Source organism: Rousettus aegyptiacus, unplaced genomic scaffold, assembly GCF_014176215.1.
Source record: "Rousettus aegyptiacus isolate mRouAeg1 unplaced genomic scaffold, mRouAeg1.p scaffold_m13_p_5, whole genome shotgun sequence".
NCBI lineage: Eukaryota > Metazoa > Chordata > Mammalia > Chiroptera > Pteropodidae > Rousettus > Rousettus aegyptiacus.
Window position 1 is genome coordinate 68,759,188 of NW_023416308.1, and position 25,144 is coordinate 68,784,331.

A 25,144-nucleotide genomic window follows, 5' to 3' on the forward strand; every position below is an offset into this window, starting at 1 on the left:
ACACTCAATTTTCTCACTACTTTTTTCTACAGTACACCCACTAGCCAGCCCTTAGCACAGGGCCTGAAGGAGCTGTTAAATGAATAATTATAGACCTCAGTTATCATACTACAGATGCCCTCTCCTCTGCAGCTGAATCCAAACTCGGTTGTTTTCCATGCCTGTCTCACTATGCAAGGCTCAGCTATAGTCTTCTGGCACTATCTACAGATGCCTCCATCCAGCCCCCATCCAAATTGAATTTGCTATTTTTAACCTACTGTGGGCTGAGGAACCCAAGAAACAAGCTTTTTATTTTTTTTCTTCATTTAATAGTAAGTAGGCTCTTCCCTCATGATGAAAGTGTGTAAAACTTTGATGGTTAGATTTTGTGATTTCTCTGTCGACTGCAAAATTCTTCTTCAGGGTTTATAATCCAAACATTTCAAGTTGCTGATTAAATGATAAAGAATGGTTTCTGAACTCTGCATTTAATTTCTGTAGAAAAATTTATAATGTTCATTTACTGCTTGATAATTTATTAAACAGAAGTAGATACTCAGTAGTGCTATATGTAACTGAGGGCTTCTTAACGGTGCGAGCCAGAGCTGCCTCTTGAGTGTCTTTTCAGCCCTTCCTCTGAGCCCCACCCGCAATCTTAACAATCTATCCACAGAATTTGAGAAGGGTGAAAGGGAGAAGAGGTGGCTTTGCGCCCCCTGTTGGGCAAGTCTTTCCTCTACCTGAACCAAGCTTTGCTCTTTCTCCACCTGACAATCTCCTACTCATTCTTTATTTTTCAGCTAAGATGCTGCCTCTGAAACCCCCAGCTTCCCCAGTGCCCATTGCTCCCTCCTTGGTGCCCTCACAGCTTATTGTGCATAGTTCCATCATAGCAATTATTACACAGTGTGGTAATGATTTGCTTAAACTGTGAGCTCTTCACTTTGTGTTCCCAATACTATAACCACACTGTTGCAGAAGGGACAATGTGGGGAATAAAAACGCATCCCACATACCATTCGGCAAGAGCCAGCCTAAGAAGTGAGCTTTGACCATTCCTCTTCCCAGAGAGTTGACCCTATCTAATTTGCACTTTTTCTAATTTGCATTTTCTAATTTTTATTTCTAAACGACACTTTGCCATTGGAGCCTTGAGCATAACATTTGACAAAAATAATAATAATAATAATAAATGCTTATGGAATGAGTATAATTATTTATTGAGCATTTGCCATGGCTAAGTCCTTATATGCCTGGTTGCATTTAGTACTACAATAGCCTATGATGGAGGTTTTAGAACCCCATCCCTTTGGTATCTTTGAGTAATGGATATTGTTGTCAAATGTAGCATCTTCTACTAGGATATGTACTATTTGGCTCCTAAATGAGTATTGATAATGGGTAAAGAGCAATAATATTGTTTATTAAACACTACTTCCTAGGCACTGTACTAAGTGATGCAAGTGCATTTTCTCACAAGTGGAAAGCAATTGTTATGTGAATTTTATGTCCAAACAAAGTGCAAAAATTGTCCCCTCAAACCAGGACTGTAGCAGGAGGCACAGAGAAAAAGTGACAGAAATGTACAAGCAAGGAATCAAGGATGACCACAGAGTTTCTGGTTGATGTTGGGGGAAAAAAATGCTCCCCAGGCACAAGAAGCATGCTCTACGGCTTTAAAATGACAAAGAGTAACAGTGACAGACTCACACAGTGATCCCTAGTGTTTAGTACAGAAACAACAATGAACTTGCTGGACTGTAACATGAGCATGAATCAGAAAGGTGTGTGTGTGTGTGTGTGTGTGTGTGTGTGTGTGTATGAGAGAGACAGACAGAGACAGAGACAGAGAGAAAAATTATTCTTAAAAAAAGTGTTCAAGATTTTGAAGGTGTTTCTAGTCCCCTGAGGTATGTGTATGTGTTTTCATAGCTTTTATCTCTGCACTCAAAAATCTTAGAATTCAAATCCTAGTCAAGTGAAATATCTGTACTTCTTTCCCCTAAAAATGAACCACTGAGAAATCCATGGGACATTCACATCTCTCTAGAACTATGATACACTCTTCTAATGGGCTCTGCTTGTTTTAGAAAACACAGTCAATAGGAAATGCATCTCAAAGAAAATGTGTAGATGGAAGGCGCAGTGTAGACTAGACGAAAGTGCCCAAGACAGAAACCACCTCTCTAATCGCATGTCATATGACATAACTTGCGGTGAGAGTCCTAACCCCTGTGACGTGTGGTGCTAAAAAGGAACTATTAACTGAGGGCCCAGCAGTCTAAGCTGTAATGAATTTGTCTCCACTTGTGAGTAATCCTGCCTTCCATTCAGGCTGGAGGTGAGAATTATTTGATCAGGTATAACTTTACAAAGAATGCTATTTATTATTGTACTTTACTTGTTGGTTTGCCCTCAATTACTCCTGAGATATGAATGCCTCAAGTGACCTCTTGTGCTTTAGGTCTGAAGTTGACATCAGATAGTTGCAGACAGAGCAAACTGTCAGTTCATGAAATTCAGTCATCATCTAAGAAGGTGAAGCCGAGTACCTCTCCTAGCTGGAGGAGGAAGGAGAAGCAGAGAACAGGCAGAGAGAAGAGGAGATATCTTCACTACGTGAAGAACCTTTTAAATCATCTCATTGATTTCCCTGATTGACAAAAGAGGGAGCTGATGAGCAAGGAGGGAACGTGACTTTCCTAAGCTCATAGACATAGGAAGGGCCAGGACCCGTAGGTAGTCTCTCCTCTGAGTTTCCATAGCACGCATAGCTTGGATATTTGCCTACTGTAGACAGTAAGCCCCACAAACAAAGCAAGTTACCTCTCTGAGTCTCATCTGTTACCAGTGGTGCTGATGATGCAACAAATGAAAACCGCAATGAGATATCACCTCAGACCTATTAGACTCCCTATTATCAAAAAGACAAAAAATTACAGGTGTTAGTGAGGATGTGGAGAAAAGGGAACACTTGTGCACTGTTGGTGGGATTCATAGATTGATGCAGCCACTATAGGAAACAGTATGGCAGTGCCTCAAAAAATTAAAAATGCAACTATTATATGATCCAGCAACTCCACTTCTAGGTATTTATCAAAAACCCAAAATCATTAACTCAAAGAGATATATGCACCCCATGTTCATTGCAGCATTATTTACAATAGCCAAGATATGAAAGCAACCTTAGTGTCTATCAGTAGATGAATGGATAAAAATATCTGTGATATATATATGGGAGAGAATATATGGAACAAAGAAATATTCAGTCATAAAAAAAATGAAACCTTGCCCTTTGTGACAGCATAGATAGACCTCAGGGACATTATAAGTGAAATAAGTCAGACAGAAAAAGGCAAATACTGTATGAACTTTGTTATACAGTACGTGGGATCTTAAAAAAAAAAAGAAAGAAAGAAAAAGTACATAGATACAAGGAACATATTGGTAGATGCCAGAGGTAGGGGATAGAGAGTGAGAAAAATAGGTGAAAAGGGTCAAAAGGTAAAATTTAAAAATAAATAAGTAAATAAATATTCCCAGAGAATGTACATATAAAGTCGGCCTCAGAAAAATAAATAAATAAATAAAATAAGGGAGGTGGGGAATAAGGTGTTGAAAAAATAATTTAAATTTTAAAAAAATAAATAAAATAGCAAAAGGACTTTTATTTCAAGTGATGATGTGAAGTAAGAATTATTATAGTCATGGTACAGATAAGGAAAATGAATTCCAGAAAAGGTTAAATAACTAGCCTCAAGGCCACACAGCTAGTAAATTGGATCAAACTTACTAGCAAGAAAGACTCTCAAAAAGAAAATGAGCCTATCAGAGAAGCAATGTGCCTGCCTGGACCTGTCTAATCCCAGGCCTGGGCTTTAATCTCTTCCCTGTGCACGCTCCTCACTTAACAAAGACCTGGGAGTATATAGTGATGCTGACTTCACGCCATACCATCACATACCTTCATTTGAACAAACCAAATTGTGAAATAAACTCATTGGTCTCTCCCTTCCTATCTGTAATAGGATATAGCATGGGTACCCTGCCACGGACAGCTACCTGTCAGCCAATCCTTCATCAGACAATATTGCTTAGACAACTACTATACTCGGCCCAGGAAAATTGCAAACAGAAAATAAAATCATGAAGTTTAGGCTTTGGAGTCTGAGAGAACTGAGTTCGAATCTAGTTTAGCCACGTATCAGCAAGGTTACCTCTCTCGGTCTCAGCTTTCTTATTTGCATATGTATATTAATATGGGCAGGTTGTGTGAGCATGTGTCTGTGTGTGTGTGTGTGTAAGAGAGAGAGAGAGAGAGCTGGAGGGGGAGGATCCAGTGAAATAATTAGTGTAAAATGTTTAACAAGATACACATTGACAATGGTACAGAGAAAGAACTCAATAAATATTAGTTGCTATCACTACCATTAATGAGTTTCCATTCTAATTGGAGAAAAGACACACGTTGAGTTTGTCAGAGAACAGTCAAGAACCCTGCCTAACTCCTTTCACTGGTAGCATAACCTCCCTCTCTTTCTCCATATTTCTCTTGGTGAACGATGGTTTATTCTTTAATATACAGTTCACATTTCTCCTCTTGCTCCCCTCCACAGCAGAACTTTTTCTGCCTTCCTGATGCCTCTTTAGTTCCTTGCACACACATTGTTCCAGTAACAAGAATCTGTCACTGAATTGTGAGGTCCTTTAGAGTTTATTGTTGCTCCAGCTCCTAGCACAGACCTGGTTCACATACGCTCAGTACATACTTGTTGCAAGAATAAATGGATATAACTGCCTACGGTAGAGGAGGAGCTTGGAATAGCTAGAAAAGCCTCTATCAGGCGGTTCATGAGAGATGAGATGAGTAACTGCAAAGTGCTTGGACAGACAGCAATGGAAATGGGGAAAGATGGAGCATTCTGTTACTTTCCATTGTTGTAGATCAACATATGGACGTGAGTGAGAGTCTTTTTCTCACACAGGTAAATGAGTTTATTGTTTTTCTGCTGGCTAAGTAGGGGTCACATCATATTCATGGTAGATATGTAGGCAAGCCGGTGAAGACTGGCCTGAGAGATTGCCAAAAAGGGGAGAAGCCCTTGGGGAAGCTGTGGAAGAACTGGCATTCCTGGGAATGAAGAAATGAAATCAACGAGCAACATATTCTCTGCAAATAGTGTATTACTTCATACTAGTAGAAAGCATTCAGTGTTCTTATAGCCCTAGAGCACCCATCACAGAAATCTCATTATCTGAACTATTTGAAAAGAATAAAGCAACAGAGATTATTTTTCAGATATAAATTATAATATTCCACCAGGTGTAATTTGCCTGAGGAAGTTCTCAGCCATGGTCATTATTATGACTATATGCTGAAAGCGGAGTCGAATGCATACTTGGAATCTTTGCAGGCAGTCACAGAAAAGGCAGTATTGAGTAGTGAAGAGCTCAACTCTAGAGCCAACTGTTTGTTTATGAAACTTGGCTCATGACTTGTAGCTGTGTAAACCCTGACCAAGTGACTCAAATTCTCTATACCTCTGTTTCCTTATGTGTAATTTATAGCCACTAAATAGGAGAGGATGATATGTGCAAAGCAATCATGGTTAATCTATATAAATCACTTTAAAAAGTGCCTGCCAATAGGTAAGCATTTAACAAATGTTAGTTTTTTTAAAATGCCATTATGATTACCAAGTATCTGTTAGTGATTTTGCTGCATTCATTGTCCTGAGGCTCTATTGGAAGTGCAAAGGAAAATTGTAAGACGAGATACTGGTACAGTTAGGCTGAAGATGTAACAAAAATTCTAATATCAATAAGGCAACTAGGAAACTTAAATCTCAAACAGGATGACTCCAGGTGATGAGAAAGGAAGAGTCCTAGAATAGTCAGAGAAGCCTAACCTGGTAAGTGCTCAATTAAGGCTCATTAAAGATAATTAAGATTTGATATCATTAAGATTAAGATAGTATCAGGTTTTTTGTCAAACTCAATTTTGGAGGGAAAAAAAAATCGTAGAAATAAAAGGACCCTCTCAATTATCAATGCATTTAGAGAATACTAAAATAGAAAGGGGAAAAAAGGAATTTTTAAAAATTGACCTTGAATGAAGTTTCAAAATTTGAGAATGATAGAGATAAAAGAAACCTCAGAGATCAGCTGGCTTAAGCAGCTTGTTTTAGAGGTGGAGAAACATGCCCAGAGTTGTGACCTGCCCAAGTCACACTGGAAACCCAGGTCTCCTCATTTTCCTCATTCTGATTCTTGGCTCCCTCTGGGATTTTTTGACTTTTGCCTCCCGAAAGGCATTCTTCTTGCCCAACACTCATCAACTAGTTGGACTTTATCTATGAGTCCTAGAGATTTTGCTTGCTAGTGTTTGTTAGCAGGAGGAAAAGGTGAGAAATTGGCAATGTGACCAATATCTGATACACTCAACGGTTCAGATCCCCATTTCTCTAACACATAGAAGTTTAAAATTAATTTAACATGTCATAATGATGAGAATATCTTGAAAATGAAGAAAGCAGGGAATGAAGATTTTGGATTTTTGCTTCTTTGTTTGGTGTTGTTTTCAAATCCTATGGGTTGTTGTATAAACAATAGCATTTTGTGGCTTCAAGATGAACTTTTGAATAACCCTAAAATTATGAATCAATTAATTGGAGTCACATAGCCTGGCAATTTTGTTTGGAGTATACCACACAAAATGGTGCATAAATTGACAGAGAATGACAAATTATCAGATGTATTACTAAATTTTATTATTTCTAGCACTGATCATAAATATCAATATCTATTTAAATGAAAACTAAATTGCTAAGGGCTTGGCACATAGAAAGACATAGTAGCCATTCAATTAATAAATTTATTAATGAATTAAGTAAATGATAAAAATTATACATTTATTAATAAATAAATGTATGACCACCTAGCCAACAGCAGCATGAAGGTACCATCAGCTACAATAAACCTGAAAAAAAAATTTTTAGTTTTTTCCAACAACTGCAGCTATGACTCAGTGACCACACAAATAAAGTTTCAAGTTGGCAAGGCAGGACAGACTGGAAAAAACTTATGTGTAGTAGACCACACAGTGCAACAGCATCACCTTTGTTGTCTGATTCTCTGGTACTTTCATCCCCCCAATTTGAGGTCATGTCCTCATTCATGCTGGAAGACTTTGAAGCTTAGCAAATAGATTTATACTAAACCTAGTCTACCAAAGCCCTGTATCCAGAATGATACCCCTCCTCCCCCAATCTCTTCGGGCCATTTAGAGCACGCCTGTCAACAGCAGTAGATGATGGATAAAATCAAAATCTTCCTTTTCAGTTGCTTGGAGGAGTGCTGGCACAATACTTCTGAGCTACTCAGGAATAATAGTTAGACCAATGATTTTAATATGTCTCCGGATATGATGTCTTGAATTATAAATATATTATTTTCAAAATTTGTATTGTCTTATAGATTTATATTTTAATGTAATGGTAATATAAGTTTATACTTTTGTGACAAATAATCTTTCTTGGAAAAGTCTTCAAGCAAAGAATTTGATAAGGAAAGACCAGAGCTTAATCTCCCAGTTGTAGGATGTATAAATGTTCTCTTACAATTTGATTAAATAAATCTTGTTCTTGGCTAATAGACTTTAAATGTAGCTTTTTCACAGAAGCCTTACATTATAATGGGGTGATAAGGAGAGTGCTGGGGATGTTAGTAGGGGGAATAAAAGCAGTCAAGATACATCATAGGGACCAATAGTATATTAAGAGTAAATGGCTGCTAGTGGAAATGTCAATTACTACAGATCATTTTGAAAGCAATTTGGCAAAGTGTCAAAAATTTTTAATTATTCCTAATTTTCAATTCAATAATTCAACTTCTAGAAATCAATATGAAAGTGTTATATTCATTGCAACATAGAGTACTTAAAAAATGGAAAATAACAGAAGTGTCCAACAATATAGGAATAGCCAATAGTGGTAAATCCACTTTATGAAATATTAAATTGTTTTAATGTTTACAAGATATATTGATTTATAGTCTTCTTTTCTTATGATGTCTTTTCTAATTTTGGTATCTGGGTAATAGTGTTCCATAAAATGAGTTGAAAAGCATTCCCTCTTCTATCTTTTGGAGGAGTTTGTGAAAAATTGGTGTTTTTTTTATTGTTTTAATATTTAGTCTAATCCACTAGTGAAGTCATCTGACCTTTCTTTATGGATAATTATTTAAATTACTAATTTAATCTCTTTATTTGTTATAGGTCTATACAGAGTTCTCTTTTTTTCTTGAGTGATTTTTGATTGTGTTTTTCTAGGAACTTATCCACTTCATCTAAGTTATCTAATTATTGGTACTCGTTGTTCATAGTATTCCCTTATAATTCTTTTTTGTTTCTTGCAAGGTCAGTAATAATATCTCCTTTTAGTTCTAATTTTAGTACTCTCTTTTTCTCTTGGTCAGTCTAGCTAATGGTTTATCAATTTAATAATCTTTCAAAGAACCCATTTTAGGTTTTATTGATTTTTCTGTTTTTCTATCTTCCAGTCATTAATTTCTGCTCTTTTACTACTTGCTTTAGATTTAGTTCAGTTTTCTTTTTTCAGTATATAAAAGAATAAGGTTAGATTATTGATTTGAGGTTTTTTTTTGAAATAGGCATTTTTATACCTAAAAATTTCTAAGTGCCACTGCTTTAGCTGTAGCTCATAAATTTAGGTATCTTGTGTCTTTATTTTCATTCGTCTAAAAGTATTTCCTGTTTTCCTTGCAATTTCTTCTTTGATCATTCCTTAATTTCAAAAGTGTTTGCTTTTTTTAAATTTCCGTATGCATAGACTTTCTCAAATTTCTTTTGTTAATTACTAATTTCATTTCATTGTTGTGCATTTATTTAAGCTGATGCTTCCAAAGACTCTAATGGTGTGGGAAAATGTTGCCGTTAAAATAATTGGCTTCTTTTTATCGAACTTTACCAAGTGTTAAGCATTATGATAAGTGCTTCTTATATGTTATCATATTTAAATACTCACAACTGAGGCTCAGAGATTAAACAATATTCTTAAGGTCATACAGCTCAATTCCAATGTCCATTCTCATAACACTTTACTATATGTTATAATAGTAAATAAAAGCAAATTATTTACTAAATTTAAACAAAATTATTTACTAAATTTAAACAAAATTTTTTAAAAGCAAAAATACTAAAGGTGATTTGTTTCTCAGTACTAGGATAATAACAAATTTGTTTCCTATTTCTTTCAAATTTGCCCTAAAAGAGGCATGTTTCATTTCAGTAGAAAAAGTTTTTTTTATAACAAACTAACCTTTTTAGTTAGGAAAAGAAACAGAAAATAAATAGAAAAAGAAAATTAAATAGTAAATTTCTTGGAAGCTACGAATACTACTAATATCTTTTAAACTTTTCCGTTATTCAATTAAGAACCACAGAGCTGAAAATGTGAACTATGCAAAAATATGCACGCAAATAACTGTGTTTTTATTATAATAAACGGCACCTAAAACTAAATCAGATTATTGAGCATAGAATTATGAGATAAAATTCATCACAAAATCAAATTCTGAGAAATAATAACTACAGAGAAATGCAATTTAAAATATTATTCATTTGGCTATGGTTCTTATTCTTCTATTATTCTTCCCCTTTTTCTACAGATGTTTGTTATTCCTCCTCCCCACTCCTTATTTTCCTTTTTTCCCCCCACAAGTTTCTACTCATACTTCTAATGGAAATCATCACTCAATGCTTTGGTGTATGAATTTATCTGATGAATATTTATTGAGTTTCTACTATGCTCTAGATACTGGAGATATAGAAATAAAAATGATGTGGTACCTGCTCTGAGATCATAATGTGGTTGAAAAGAAATATGTAAAAATGAGTGGCATTCATTGTGACGCTATTGGGTAGAACACCAAAGCAAAACCTTAAAGATGTGTCAGTGTTCAAGAGATGGACTAAGAGGAAAAGGTTTTTATAACTGCCACCCAAGTACAGCTGTAGAAGATATATCTATATACATTTACAAGAGTACCCTCGGCTAGAAATATATTTGGGGAGGTATCATGGCTCTAACCATGGTAAAGATGGATAAGACATATTTCCTACCTCCTCAACCACTGATTTGATTTCTAACACTATCGCTTAGTTTTGCCTGGTCCAGAACTTCTTATAATTGGAATCATACATAAATAAGTACTCTTTTATGTTTGCCTTCTGTCACTTAGCATAATACTTTTCAGATTCATTCATGTTGTTGCTTGTATCAGACACTCAATTTTTTTGTAGCTGAATAGTTTTTCACTGTATCAATATAATATATTTTATAAATTTACCTATTGTTGGACATTAGTGTTGTTTCCAGTTTGGAGCAGCTATGAACATTCTTATATATACCTTTTCGTAGACAGATTTTTTTTCTCTTGAGTAAATATCCAAAGGTGAATTTCTGTATCATGGGTTAGCTACGTAATTAACTTTATAAGAAACTGCTAAACTATTTTTCAAATCGACTATACCATTTTGCATTCCCGCCAATAGTTTAGTCAAGAATTGCAATGGCTTCACATCCTTACCAACACCTACTATTGTTAGTCCTTTTCATGTTATCTATTCTAGTGGGTATGAAGTGGTATCTTGCTTTGGCTTTAATTTACATTTCTCTGATGACTCATGATGTTTCTCATATGTTTATTGGCCATTTGCATATGTTATGTTGTGTGTTCAATCAAGTTTTTTGCCCATTTTTTTGTTGGGTGGTTTTTCTTTTTATTGTACATTATAAAAGTTTTTTCACTATTCTAAATAAAAGTCCTTTGTCACACATATGCATTGTAAATATTGCTCCCCAGTTTGTGGCTAGCTTTTCCTTTTCTTAATGACCTCTTTTGAAAGCAAAAATTTTTTAACTTTGATTAAATCCAATTTACCACTCCTTAAAATTATTATTTGTGATTTTATGTTCTATCCAAGTAATCTTTGCTTACTTGATTACAAACATATTCTATGTTTTCTTCTAGAAATTTTATAGTTTGAGCTTTTACATTTAGGCTTGCAATCTATCTCTAGATAATTTTAGTGTATGGTATGAATTTTGAGTCAAATTTAATTATTATGAAAAATTTCAAACATATAAAAATGTAGAAAAAATAAAATTATGAACTTCTACGTATTATTCTGCTTCAACAATTACCTATGCATGGTTAACCTCATTTTGTATTTTCTCCTGTATATGAGAATATACATAATAGATATCCATCACCTGAACTATTTTAAAAGGAAGTTGTAGAATTTATAACATTTTTTGTTCTGATTCAGAATTCAATCCAGAATCATATATCGCATTGCATTTGTCCTGTTTCCTTATCTCCTTAATCTAGAGTGAATCCTTAGCTTTTTATATTTTTCATGACATTGAGATATTTTAAGAGGATGTCTCTTAATTTTAACTTGCTGGATTGTTTCTTTATGGTTCACTTTAGCTAATACATTTTTGGTAGGAATACTACATAAGTAATATTTTTTACTTCTCAGTATTTCCCATCAGGAGGTACATGGTGTCAAGTTATCCCACTATTTGATAATGCTAAATTTGATCTTTTGGTTAAGGTGGTATCTACCAGATTACTCCCCTATAGAGGCAAATTTACCCTTCTTATTAATAATTAAATAATCTTGAAGGAGATAAATGTCTTGTTCCCTAACACATTTTTGATTGATAGTTTCAGCAGCCATCAATGACTCTTGCCTGAATTATTATTATGATAGTTGAAAAATAGTGATTTCCTGACTTTATCATTTCTTCTAGTTATTAGTTGGGATTCTACTGTTTTTCTATTGCTCCCTATTTTTAATTACCTAAGTTAGGTGTTCACGGTAATCTTCCAGTACTCATGAATTTCTTTTTTAATTTGAAATGTTATATACTTATTTTAATATTCAAATTGTCTAAGTTTGGCTGGTGTGACTCCTTTTAAACTAGCTTCACTGTCCTTTTGAGATGTCACCATTAGTTTTGTGTTTGTGTTTAGCACTTCTTACTTTCCAGTCCAACAAAATGTTTCAGACACATTTTACTTGCCCTGCTCTGAAATCAGCCATTTCTCAAAAAAAAACCCCTGGTTCCTTTTCATGGCAAATGGTATTTAGAAGACAAAATCTGAGCACCAGGTATGCTTTCTGCTACTGGGTATCATTACATCTAGGTTCCTTTGATGGAAGAGAGGAAATAAACTTTTTTAGAAAATCGTAAGTTTATACCAGATGCTTCTAATTACTATTAACCATCAAAAGATTATTCTTTTCCATCCCCAATCCCACATTTGTGCTTCACCCTTCACTCACAATGACAACCCGTTTCCCAGCAACATCCATGTATTCACTCATTGGCTCATTACTCACATATCAAACGGTTTCAGAAGTCAACTAACCTTAAAACTGGTAAGTGAAGTTTAAGGTTTCTTTACAATGCTGTGTTTAAAATATATTCTAAGGGTAAATAGTCAGAGTACAATGTTCCTCTCATATTTTTTGAAGAAGTCTAATGTGTCAAGTTGTTTTAACTGTAAGTATTTTAACATGACATGCCCACAATGCCATTATCATGCATAAAAATTAACAATTATTGGATCAACAAATATCCACTCTTTTTTCAAGCCTCAAATTGGCTCACAAATATCATAAATGCATTATTGTTCTTTGTTGTTTTACAGTTTGTTTGAACCAGAAATGAAGTGTATTGAAATTGGTTTATCCGTCTTAGGTCTCTTCCAATCTGTAAAGTTTCTCTGCATTTTTGTTTATTTTCTTTTAATTTTTATATTTAAGAAACCAGGTCATTTGTCTTCTGGAGTTTGCTCCAGATTTTTCTTATAGTATAATTTATGATGTTTCTCTGTCCTCTTTGTTCCTGTAAACTGGTAGTTGCATAGAGAGAGAGGTTTGATTAGTCAGATCTAGGAGAGGAGGGTTTTGTTTTCTTTTGTTTCTTTTTCTTTCTTTCTCTTTTTTTTTTTTTTGAGAGTAGAGATTTACAGAACTAGTTTGTAGTAATATTTTGTTCTCCCATCAAGAAATACGTATCATTTGATTGTCTTTTTGTGTATGTGATGTGACCAGCTGTTGATGCTCAATGACTAGATTCGTTAATTCTTAAGAGTGAAAAAGCAACCTTTTTTGAATTGGACAATCTTATAGATGCCACATATGTGTATAGTACATCCATATAGACACATTTCTAGGAATAGATATATCTCAAGCCAACTCTTGTTTTTCCCTTAACAAACTCTTTGTCACATTATTACTTGTTCTTGAACCACACTTGTTTTAAATTCTTTTTTTTTTTTTTTTGTCTAAAACAAGATATATATATTATCAGGTGGTGTCCTAAATTTATAGTAAAAATTTTCCAAAGGGAATACAGTTATTTTAGAAGAATGGAGACAATAATGCATTAAGAGGAAAGAAGCATTTATAAAAGATAAGGAGGCCACCAAAAAGGTGTATCTGGTCTTGGTATAAATTTAAACGTAAATTTCGCCTAGCGAACATTCATATCATGAAGGTGATATTTTAGAACTATGAAACATTTGCAGCTTGAAAAACTAGAACAAGAGGATGAAAACAAAAACTGAAACACACCCATAGTTAAAAAGTTTTCTGGACGAGAAAGATAAAAATAAATGAAGATTTATGTTTTGCTTGTTGTTTTGTTTCCTTTCTTCATGAAGTGTGTATGGTATCTTAAGCCAGTTTTCCAACGTCATCACATCTTGGGGTCAGCTAGGCAATTTTATGCCATTTGACTTAATAATTTAGAAATTCTAAGTGACAGTGATAATATGCTAACTTCTGTATGGGTGTTTTAATGTCTGTCACAACATGAAAGGTATTCATTTAAACAAGACACAACAGAATCAGATAAACATCCATGTGCATCTGATTGCAAAGGTTGAGGAGGGTGGTTTCCTCTCATTCAATTAAATACAAAAATATTTACACCAAATAAAATTGAAAACATGTGATTGTTTCCTCTCATCCCATGGTATGGGGTTTGGGAGAAGGGATCCTTTTATTATGACCTTATTGAGATATAATTCACATAGTATATACAAGTCATCCATTTAAAGTGTACAATTCAGTGGTTTTTAGTATATTCATAAGGTTATGCAACCATCAGTACATTCTAATTTTAGTACATAATTATCTCCCCTAAAGCTAACCCCATTAGCTGAAACGTCTCACTCTGAATTCCCTACCTCAGCACTAACCTTTTAATGGCTAGTCATACAGTGTCCCACCAAAATACTTTTCTTTTTACATTATCATCAGAATAATAACAATAGAATTTACCCCTCAAAAACATGAATGGGTATTGAAAAATTGTAACAACATAACCCACAAAAATATCATTGAAGCCAATAATATCTGATGGCTTAAATAAGTAATTGCGAAGCAGTGAAGCCATGGGAATGATGTCAGGTTGCGGTATCACTTACAAGAGTCAAATGCTAATAATTTTAAATATAAACTTGAAACAGTCTTGGGTTACAGGAATCTGTCCCACTCATTAGAAGAGTAATATTTGCATTCAGGAATACTTCCAAATTCAAATATGACTCCACTGCTCACCAACTGTGTGACTCTGGGCAAGAAACGGAATATTTGTAAATGTCAGTTTCCTCATCTGTAGTATGAGAGTAATGATGGTTCCAACCTCATAAAATTACACTGGAGGTTAACATATGTAAAGATTTTAGAAGCAAGCCTGGCACATAATAACTGCTCAATAAACAACTAGCTATTGTTTTATCACTTTCGTTTGTATAACTCAATTCAGGTCAAATTCCAAAATGGAATTCTTAGACATGCCAACTTGTCACATGTGATTGGTATTTTTTAAACCCTATTCAAAAAATTTCCTGCCACAAAAGTGAGGGATCGTGATTTCAGATACTGTAAAGCAGAGAAAAAATAGCATTGATCAAGTATGATTAATAGAGCTGTAAACCAGCCTTTAGTTGCTTTAGAGTCATGCACTCTAGAAATAGTAAAAGTGCTAATTTATTATTCTCACCTAACACTCGTGTAACAGATTTTCCTTTTCTAAATTAAGAGGAAAATTAACAGTAACCAAAAAAGGTTACATAATTGTATTAAACATGTCTTATAAAAAATAAGAATAGTGTTAGAGCATCATAAACTACATATAACCTCTTATAGTTGAAATGTTTAACTAAGACCCTAAATATGTGACTTTTAAATATGTGAGTGTGAGCTAAAGTTGTGATTCGATTTTGTGTCTGTAAATATAAGGCAGTGTAACCGCCAATTATTCTATTACATTTTCTGTAACTCCCGTACAAAATGTCTTTGGGTAATAAGACTGATATGTTAGATGATTTTATTTTTGAGGAATTGTTATGTAGTTTCTGTTCTTTTAAAAAGTGTGGTGCTATATATTATGTCCCAATCAGATGACTCATGATACACACATTTTCATTCTTGGGAAATGTTAACACATTACAGTCCCTGCTTTGAAAAAAAATAAGAATTTATCACAAGCAACACATTTTTATTTTCTTTTGACCCCGCGAGACAATTTAAATGATATAGTTTGCATGTGGCTGCATTTTGGCTCTCAGAGGCCTCCGCATTGTCCATCTGTGTCTACATTTTAATCCCAGGCTTTACTCCTTTGGCATTGTTTTGTATTTGCATGAAAATTTGTAAATTTTTTTGCATGACAAGTCATCGTAATGTTGAAGTTAAACATCTAACATATCTTGCAATGTCATGTGTCATTAATTCTTACATGGTATTTTTTTCTTTTATTTTCAGTTATTGAAATTTAAATATGCTTGAAATGTAAAAGTAGCATGAAACTGGAGTGATGCAAAAATATTTAATGTTCCTTTAAGAACTTACCATTTTTTAACTGGAAAAATTGGGAGGGGGGAGTTCCCACCCTTGTCTTTGAACACCAATCCTCAATCACAAATTATGATAAAACTATATTGAACATAGGTGCTATCAGCAGAGTAATAAATTCTGAAGTGATACTCCTTTATTCCCTAAGAATGTGTTTCTACTTCTTGAATATAAATTATAAAATGCATTTCTTAACTTCAAAAATTAGTAAATATTTGTTATTTTTCTTAAAGCTTTCTTAATGACACGTAAAATTAAACTCCCTTGACTTTGATGAAAGTTTCTAGTAACTGAAAAAGCAATGAATCACATCTTAGTGCTTTAACATTTCCTAAATTAACATGATGACCAAAATGGATGTTTGATATAGCAATAGGTGAATGATGGTACCAACCTCATTGACAACACCATTTTGTCAAACTTCAAATCCATAAAGGCACATAACTGATTCTCGCCAACAGGCCAAAATACACACGTCTAAACAAATGCTTTTGCTTTTAAGCAGTCACCTCGCTGGCTCTACATTTATTTCTACCAGCTGCCATTGATAAAACCGTTTTAGAATACCCCTTGTCAAATTACCTTCAGAGTCTATTACATTCATTGTAATACCTATGTGGTAACATGTCTTGTTCCTTGGAGAATAGCCCTCAGAGCCAAATCAGTCAAATAAGGTTGACAGTCAAACTGGCAAAACATATTTTTTAAATAAATGAGTATGAAATTACTAAGACTTGCATGGCTTATAGCTTATAAAATGACTGAACAAAGTTCCCAAAGAAGAACCCCAAGCATTTACATAACAGCAACAATGGGAATAAATGAAATTTTCTTGAGTCTTCTATACAAGCATCTGATATTCACTTGAATGAATAAGTTCTAATATATGTATTATATTATGTTTATATATATTATTTTAAATTCAGCATCATTTAAGTGAATGGAGTGGTTTACATTTTTAAGGACAGTCCTTCCATTATTTTCTACTATATTAGAATATAGATAATTAACCATCATATCTCTCTTGCTCGAGTTAATATCAACTTAATACTTCTTTAGTAACAGTCTTAACAGATTTTTGGTTGACTGTGTCCTGACTGTCACTAGCTAGCTCTGTGATATTGGCAAGGGACTCAACCTCTCTGTACCTCTGGCCCTCTGTCTATGAATGAGGGCTTGGGGCTCAATTATTGTCAAATCTCTTTTAATGAGAATATGATACTATAGTTATCCTATCTGTGTATGAAACAACTATAATATCATATATCATAAAATTCCACACATCTCTTGTGGTTTTAAATCCAACCTGAAGTAAATCAGATTCAACTTATTTAAAAAGACAACTAGACACCGATGTCTAGATCAAGTAAAAATCTTTTCTACCTAATTATAATGATGATGATAAAGACAGCATTTGTATAGCACTTTACTTTCCTACTGCCTTACGTGAGTCCCACACCTTAAGAGCTGCTATCATCATCTTCATTATGCAGATGAAGAAGTTAGAGGTTCAGAGAGATTCAGTTACCTGTCTAAGGTGATGGCCTATCCAGTCAGTCTAGTTCTTCTGCTTGCAGTTTAATGCTCTTTTCCTTCATCATCATGTATCTGTCTTTTAATTAGGAGACAATTTTTCCAGGATGTCATTGTTCAGAATTTACAATCCTTGAAAATAAAATCTGCCTTTAGGGATCCTCCGGCACCTCTTTAAACTATCCACTTGCGTCACTGCAGCTCTCTCTGCTTTTACAAACTAGTTGTTTTGTCAGCATGAGTGTGACAACAATTAGACGTCCCCTGTTTTTGCCCCATGCCTTTTCTCCTTCACAGTCATTCAATGACAAGCGTAAAAAGAGCTTCATCTTTTCACGAAAATTCCCATTCTACAAGAACAAGGAGCAGAGTGAGCAGGAAACCAGTGATCCCGAACGTAAGTAGATTCTCAAAGAGAATGTCACATGCAACACAAGAGAAAAAAATCCTTCACGGGCAACACGCATGATGTAGGCTCCCCCACGTCACACGCCTAGGCAAACAAACACAGCAGGTAGGCAGGTCAGGGCTTACTACTGTGACCAGTGTTTGTCTGCAGTCTGGATCCTTCCCTTGACGTGGCTCTTCTTTGCAGAATGCATTGGAGAGCGACTTGGGGAAGCTGGGATTTCCAAACAGCATTGATCTGTGACCAGGACTGGGTCTGATTTGCCTTTTCTATCATGCAACTCTCTGGGGCTTGAGACAAATTCTATTCTGGACAGAAATATTGGATTCCATTGCCATACATATTTTTTGGAATGCTAGCTAATTGGGAGTGATTAAATTCCTTCTATTGATCACTAGCATTTGTTCACTCTTTCACTCCCAACAAACATTAAAAACTTGCCGAGCAGTGAGCTCGTACTGGTATATGCTAAATCTAAGAATTTGTTGTGAAACTTGGAGTACATCATTGCTCTAAGTGGTACACTTGTGTGGCAACATTGACAGTGGGAAAAATGGGATCTACTGAATCTTTCTCTTTTTTTTGTAACTATCTTCTGCTTAAACATTTGAGTTGCTTTACAGATCTTTGAGTCTCAGCCCAGAGAGTTTGGGGTAAAAGTTGTGTCAAAAGAAGAGAAACTGGGATCCAGATTGCTTAGGCAACACGGTCTGTCATGGTAGTATCCATTTCAACTCCACTGACTTCTTCCTTCCTCTTCCGTGGCTGTTCTTCCTCTCTCATTGCTCTCTCTGGGGACTTCCATGCAGGACATCCCCGGATTAGGTGACGACGGTTATGGAACAAAGACTCTGAGTAAGTTCCCAGGAATGGTCACTGTAACTTTTCTTTTCTTTTCCCTTCCTTTTGAGTTTGGCTTTTGTTCCTTTTCTTGAGGGCCTTTCACTCCTAGCATGCACAAGATACGAGTTTTCTTTGTTACCTAGCTGTGAATGCTCCTACAAAGTAATTTTCAACCGTTTTGTTCTGCATGTCAGCATTGAAAAACAAAGTGTGTCAGGCACTGTAACTTCTGTTGCAGTTCAACCTTCCCTTTCTGATCGTGTGATATGACCAACATGGTCCTGATGCTATCTGTGGCATCGCTTGCTCTGCTGCCTTACACCTCCTAGAGAGCAAGAAACCATGTTGAATGAAAGGGCGAGCTAAATGTTCCAGAACAGGAAAGCAGAAATGTACTTTATGTCCCTTCTTCTGCCTTTTCACCCAGACTTGCCAAATTCCATTATTGGGTTGTATGTTGCTATTAGTAAAGGAGCTATTTTATAATCAAAAGGAACATGCATTCTCAAAAAGTTAATACTAAGCTATTCGATCTTCCATAAATAATTCTCTGCTATTAACTTTGAATGATTTTTTTCTGACTTGCAGTGGTCCTGCTTGAAACGTTTGTATGACAAAGTTTTAGATATGTGTTAATATGTTTTTTCTATTAGTGATGTATTAGCTGCATTACATAATCGAGTCTTCATTTTATAGAAGAAAATAAAATATATTAAACCTTTAAATCTTCTAGTTATTAATGCCTTTAGTCTGTGTCTCATTGCACTGAGCAATAAAATATAATAATCCTGTGTATTAATGTACTATGCTATGACTTTTCTTTCTTTAATACTAACTCCATTGTGTAGGCACCAGTGAAATAAGAACAGCATTTTGTGTCTTTTGTAACTGTATCACATGTTAAATTTTTTTGTTTTGTTTTGTTTTAACAGCTATGGGCAGTATTTTTAGAAGCTGTTCATTTCATTTGTATAAAACAAAATAGCATCGAGCTGAACTTTGTTTTCAAGAGCTGTTTACATAACCCTGCGTAATGATACCCTCATCTTTCAAATTGTTACTTTGGATTTTTTTTTAAGATATGTATATATAGAAAACAAAATCTGATCAAGAGTAACTACTGGTCTCCTTAATGTGATGAAAACTTTACCTTTGAATATCTATATGGAATAGGTCATGAAATTTTTCTTAAATTAGCGGCTGAAGTTCAAATATTGATTTCAACGTTATTCGAACAGCATCAAGCACCATCAGAGAGTTTCTAAATTTTCAACTGAGAGGGAAAAGGAAAGCATTCCAATATATTGCTAATACGTGAGCTTCACTAAAAGTAGTTGCTGTTGGAATGTCAAAAATATGACAGAAGCCTTATGCAAATGTTTCCTTACTCTTTAAAAAGTGAATAGATTTCACTAGGTAAGGTCATTTGCCAATTCATTTTATTGTTAGGTATAATTTGGACCTGAGCTGGAACACATCTTCAATTTCTTTTTATGTACAAAGTGGAAAAAATTCTGTTATACAATATCTTGATGCTAAGATTCATTGTTAAATAAAACACTGTATAGTCCTAAATTTCTCCACAGATAGTATAGCTTTGTTCAATTATTTTAAAAGTAAAAATCAAAAGCAAGTAAAACCCTGTCATCCCCAGTTCAGTATAGTCATGTACATAAAGACAAACATTGCTAGGTGTATGCCTGGACTTTCTTTTCTGTAACAGAAAACGAATTTGCACTGATTCATCTACACTTCTTTCCTTTGTAAAATGTAGGAATCCTTTCACAATGTATACACATACATCAAGTCATCGCGTTGTACGCTTTCAATGTACTATAATTTTATTTGTCAATTATACCTCAATAGAGTTTTAAAAAGAAAACTAACTCTACCAATTGGCAAGTATCTATAACATCAAATACATTTTAAAACATATTTTTACTGTTAGGGAATAATGTTATACATTCGTTTCCTTTTTCTAAAAATGTACAATAGCTGTCACTTTTTAAAAAGCTGAATAACTGTAAGTTATTGCTAATGAGCTTCAGAAATCAAGTAGTCACATATTCTTCACTTAATTAACCCAATATACAAAAAGGTCGATTAGTTGATGAATTTATCTACAACTTAATACATAATACAGAAGAAAGGATATGATTTTGGAAATAAAAGCTCTAATTCTTGCATATGCATCTCTGTTAAGTGAGCTGTATTTTCATAAAAAATAGTTTTAAGTATTATACAATATTATACAAGCAAGTCATTCAACATGAATTAGAAACATACTTCATGCCAGGACCTGCTTGGTATCAGGCCTTTTATCTCTTGTCTATATCATTCTTCCAGAATCTAAGAGCTACCTAAGCAAGAATCAAAAAAAAAAAAGAAAAAAGAAATATCAAACTGATTCATAAAAAGCTTTTCAGTGACTCATTTCTTCTGTCAAGATTTTCTACTCACTCATTGAAGCAGGAAAGATCTCCAACAATCTTTTTTCATTTTGAGAATTAGTTTAGGAAGTATTTAAATAGAAACAAAATTCAGGGGATTCCAGGGATCAGTTGCAATTTGAAAAAGCAATATTCGTACAAAATATCTAAAGGCTAAAACAGAGAAACAAAAAGACTGTAAGAAAACTGCCTATTTAGAAGCTCCTAAATTCATAGTCAAGAAACGTTTAACTGAGATGCATACTGACCTAAGTAACATAAATCTGGAAAATCAGACCTATAAAAATGGGTCAAAGTATTTATAAAAAGAAAAGTGCTTAATTGACATACATATTTTGTAAAGATGCTTTCCTAAAAAGAAGACATGGCAATCAAGTAGTAGTTTCCTACAAAATCGAGATAAAGTTTTCATCTTTTTTATCTTATCTGCGTTTTCTTAGTGCGGTTTTCCCTGCAGACTTTTAATTGCCTTTTGCTCACATTTCTAGTAGCCTTGCATGAGTGTATTCCTTTAAGTTCTGGCTGCTTGCCGATGCTTGGTATCTCTTTAATTTGCTGTGCTGTTCTTGCAGAACATGTTTCTTCTAATGCCAGCGATAGCGAAAGTAGCTACCGTAAGTTATTGCTTTGGTTTGTGGTTCTTTTCTTTGCGATTGCCCCGTTGCCTGTAATGGTCATTTCAAATTTTTGCTGTTGTTTTTTGATCACTGCCCTTTATCATCTTCATGCAAAGCAAATGGCTAGAAGTGAAATCATCAATTGATGTGGAAAGATACAAAAGACACTAAGGTCCTCGGCAGACTCTTATGCAAGCAGTCCCAATCTCAGTTGACTGTGGCCTGTGATGCAATTCTCCCAGAGAGGGTGGGGGGAAAGTTCAACCAGGTGGGTTTTGACATTCTGCCCCCTAAAATAATTGAAACTCCCTTCAGGAAGGTTGAAAAGTCATGGTTTCGTTTTCTTCCTCATTTGGCCTTTTTTTCCTCTTCTTGGCTCCCCTTTACAAGAGGAATCTATATAAATGATAGCGTTCCTTTTAAATCAAGCATGAACCTTTTATATCTCTTCTCTTCTTGATTAATATCTTAAGGTAGATACTATGATATATCTAACTTTATATTTTTGATGGTTGGGAAGTGATGAAAAAGTTTCATCCTTTAATGAAGGAACTCACTATTTTTTTAAGTGAACAAATCTTGGGTCAGAAAGCCTAGCTGAAAAGGTAGGTAACTACTCAAAATTTATTTCTGGTCTTTGTTTGGTCACCTCAAGCCATTTGTTTAGTGTATAAAAATATTCACCAAACACCAAGCACATCCTTTTGATCCATTTATGTGGTTTCTTACCACTTACTTACTGGTTTTTGGTGACTAACATAGGTACATATTATTACTGGGATTTTTACAATTTCTATAATATTTATTTGTAGTCCTTAGTGAAATGGATTACTCAAAAGGCAGTTGCCAAGAATATTATAAAACAGGCCCAATACATATGACCCCCAGCTACCAAGACGGAAATCAGTCAGTTTTTTTCCCTTAAATATTGTACGAATTGAAAACTAGAATAGTTTTTGGTTTAGTTTTGATTTTTTTCTTACAGCATGGTACTTCACAAGACCATGCATTTTTGAGGTGGCATGCCAACTAATTTTCTTGAAGTACGACAAACTTAGTTTGGATTCCAATATAGGCTTTGGAAAATCAGATGGCTGATAAATAGGAAAAAAGTACAAAAGAGGAAAGGTAGCAGAGAGAGGTCAGGACCAAAGGAGGAAGATGAAACACAGTACAGAATAAAATGAAAAGAATTGTGATGAGGTACCCTTGAGCCATTAAATATTAGAACCACCTAATTTTCTTCCTGAACAGAATGTCAAGTCTTATTAATGAAAGACTCAAAGGGTTCTCATTCTCAGTGTGGTCCTTAACATTTTTACATCTTTCCTATTCTTATTTTACAATTATCCAAACTGGGAGAAACATTGGCCTCGTCTGTACACTCATTTGATTAAAAAAAAAAAAAATTGGGCCAAGAAAAAATGACCAAAGAATATGTTCCTGACAGTTAAGGTACCCTCAGTTTAGTATAAGGAAAATATAAATTGTTTGTTGGGTTCCATAGAGACCAATGGCCCTCCTTTCTCTGATGTTCAATTTTCAATTTTTAATGTTGTCCTTCCATCCTATAGACACAGATATAGAAAGGAGAAATGTCATGCTTTGTTTTTTTCAATCCTTTTTATAGAAAGTTTATGTAAAAACTACCTTTTTCTTTGGAAATATTTTTTAGAGTATATTAGAACCTCCCTGCCCCCCGCCTTTTTTCTTTCAGAGAAGAGAATGTTCTTCCCAGAATCATTAGGTTATAAAAATTGAGTCAAGGCTTTCAGCTGCTCAATAAGTTTTGATAGCTCCAAGATGACATCAAATAATCTTTTCATTCTCAAATAGTAGGTACACATAAATGTTAATTGAGTGAATCTATGAGAAGAATTGGAACTGAACCCTATGATATTACCAGAGCAAATGTGTAATATAATAATCTATATTAGTTTGAGTCTCAGCTGAGGTTACAGAATGTGAGCCACTCAGATTGCTTTCTTTACAAATGAACAAAAGTAAGACGTGCCTTTGTCATAGCTTAGAGGAGTAAACGATATTTTTTTCTTCAAGACAGAAATACGAGGAATTATAAGTGGACATTTATTCATTTAGCATCTATTATATGCTCTTGTCACAGGCACCATGAGACCCAAATGAAAGTCAACCAACTCTGGAACTCAGCACACATATAGTGAGCGAGAGAGTTCAGTAAATGCACAAAGTGTAGTACTTTCTAGGGTAAAAGTCTAGCCCAATAACAGTTGGAGTTTTGGAGGTGATCTCCAAAAGGAAGTTCTCTTTGAGCTGAGCTTTGGAAAGATGAGATGCTTACCAGCTAGACGAACTCAGGAGAAAACTTTCCAGGCAGGGGAACAGCACAAGAAAAGGCACAGAGGCTTAAGACAGACATGGTTCTAGAAAGCGGCATTTTGAAATCAATATATGCTGCATTTTCTATTGAATTCCGGGCTTTTGCTGTAATTATGACTAACTTTATGTGTTGTGAAGAGCAACATAAACAAGTACTAAAAAGGTCCTTTTTTTCACTGGTGTCCAGGTGTTATTTTTTACTCTTAAGACCATTCGACGTCCACTCTGGGGAAAAATAGCTTTTTAAAAATGGTCAGTATTTAGAAACAAACACTGCGTTTCACAGTTCCAGAGGGCACCATTCACACTGCAGCCTAGAGTTACATGTTGTGACAACCTTACTTGAAAGCCTCACACTTTTCCTGAGATAGACACACACACACACACACGCACGCACACGCACACGCACACACACATACTTATGCAAACTTCAAATTCTAAAAAATAGCTCAGAACTTTGCTGCACCATCTCAAGTATCATAGAATAATTATTTTTGTCCAAGTCCAACTTTACTGAGCACTAGCCAAAAAGCAGTTAATTACAGTGCACGCTGTCTAATTATGCAAAATGCCACCTTAAAACTATCTTAATTAAGGGCTAATACCATGTTTCTGTCTCTCAACAAAGAATTATAGTGCAGGCTTGTATCTACGGTTGTCTTGTGTCTTAGCTTTCAATTGCCCTCGTATTGGGATGCAATACAGACCATGTAGGTACAATGGCGACTTTGTAAGTCTCTGCAGCTGACGTCCTGCCTTCCTCAAAGCTCAGCAAAGCTCCTTATGTCATTATGGTCATGGGAGAGCTGATGATTATCCTTCTCACCTGTTGGTGCTCATCAGCTAAGTAGGATTTTCAAAATGAGGATCTTGAAGAAATGATCTGATTGAAATTGAGGTGCTGACATGGGAGACCCAGGGCTTTTGCCCTGGAATCAGTCAGATTGATGCACTTATTCTTTGCCTTTCTCCACTCTAATCAAATATTGCC

The 25,144-nt window shown here is 34.7% G+C and overlaps 1 protein-coding gene across 30 annotated transcripts in view; it reads left to right on the plus strand.

Moving 5' to 3' along the window:
- DLG2 (discs large MAGUK scaffold protein 2) overlaps positions 1-25,144 on the plus strand; it is a 1,668,408-nt gene that overhangs the window by 1,623,467 nt on the left and 19,797 nt on the right. For 15 of the 30 annotated variants that reach the window (XM_036221811.1, XM_036221806.1, XM_036221807.1 and 12 more), the window contains 2 exons: positions 17,774-17,873; positions 21,751-21,792. In XM_036221811.1, the coding sequence (XP_036077704.1) occupies positions 17,774-17,873; positions 21,751-21,792 (142 nt within the window). Of the gene's footprint in view, positions 1-17,773; positions 17,874-18,694; positions 18,741-21,750; positions 21,793-25,144 lie in introns of all 30 variants that reach the window. The other 15 variants (XM_036221812.1, XM_036221810.1, XM_016160379.2 and 12 more) reach the window with 2 other exon arrangements.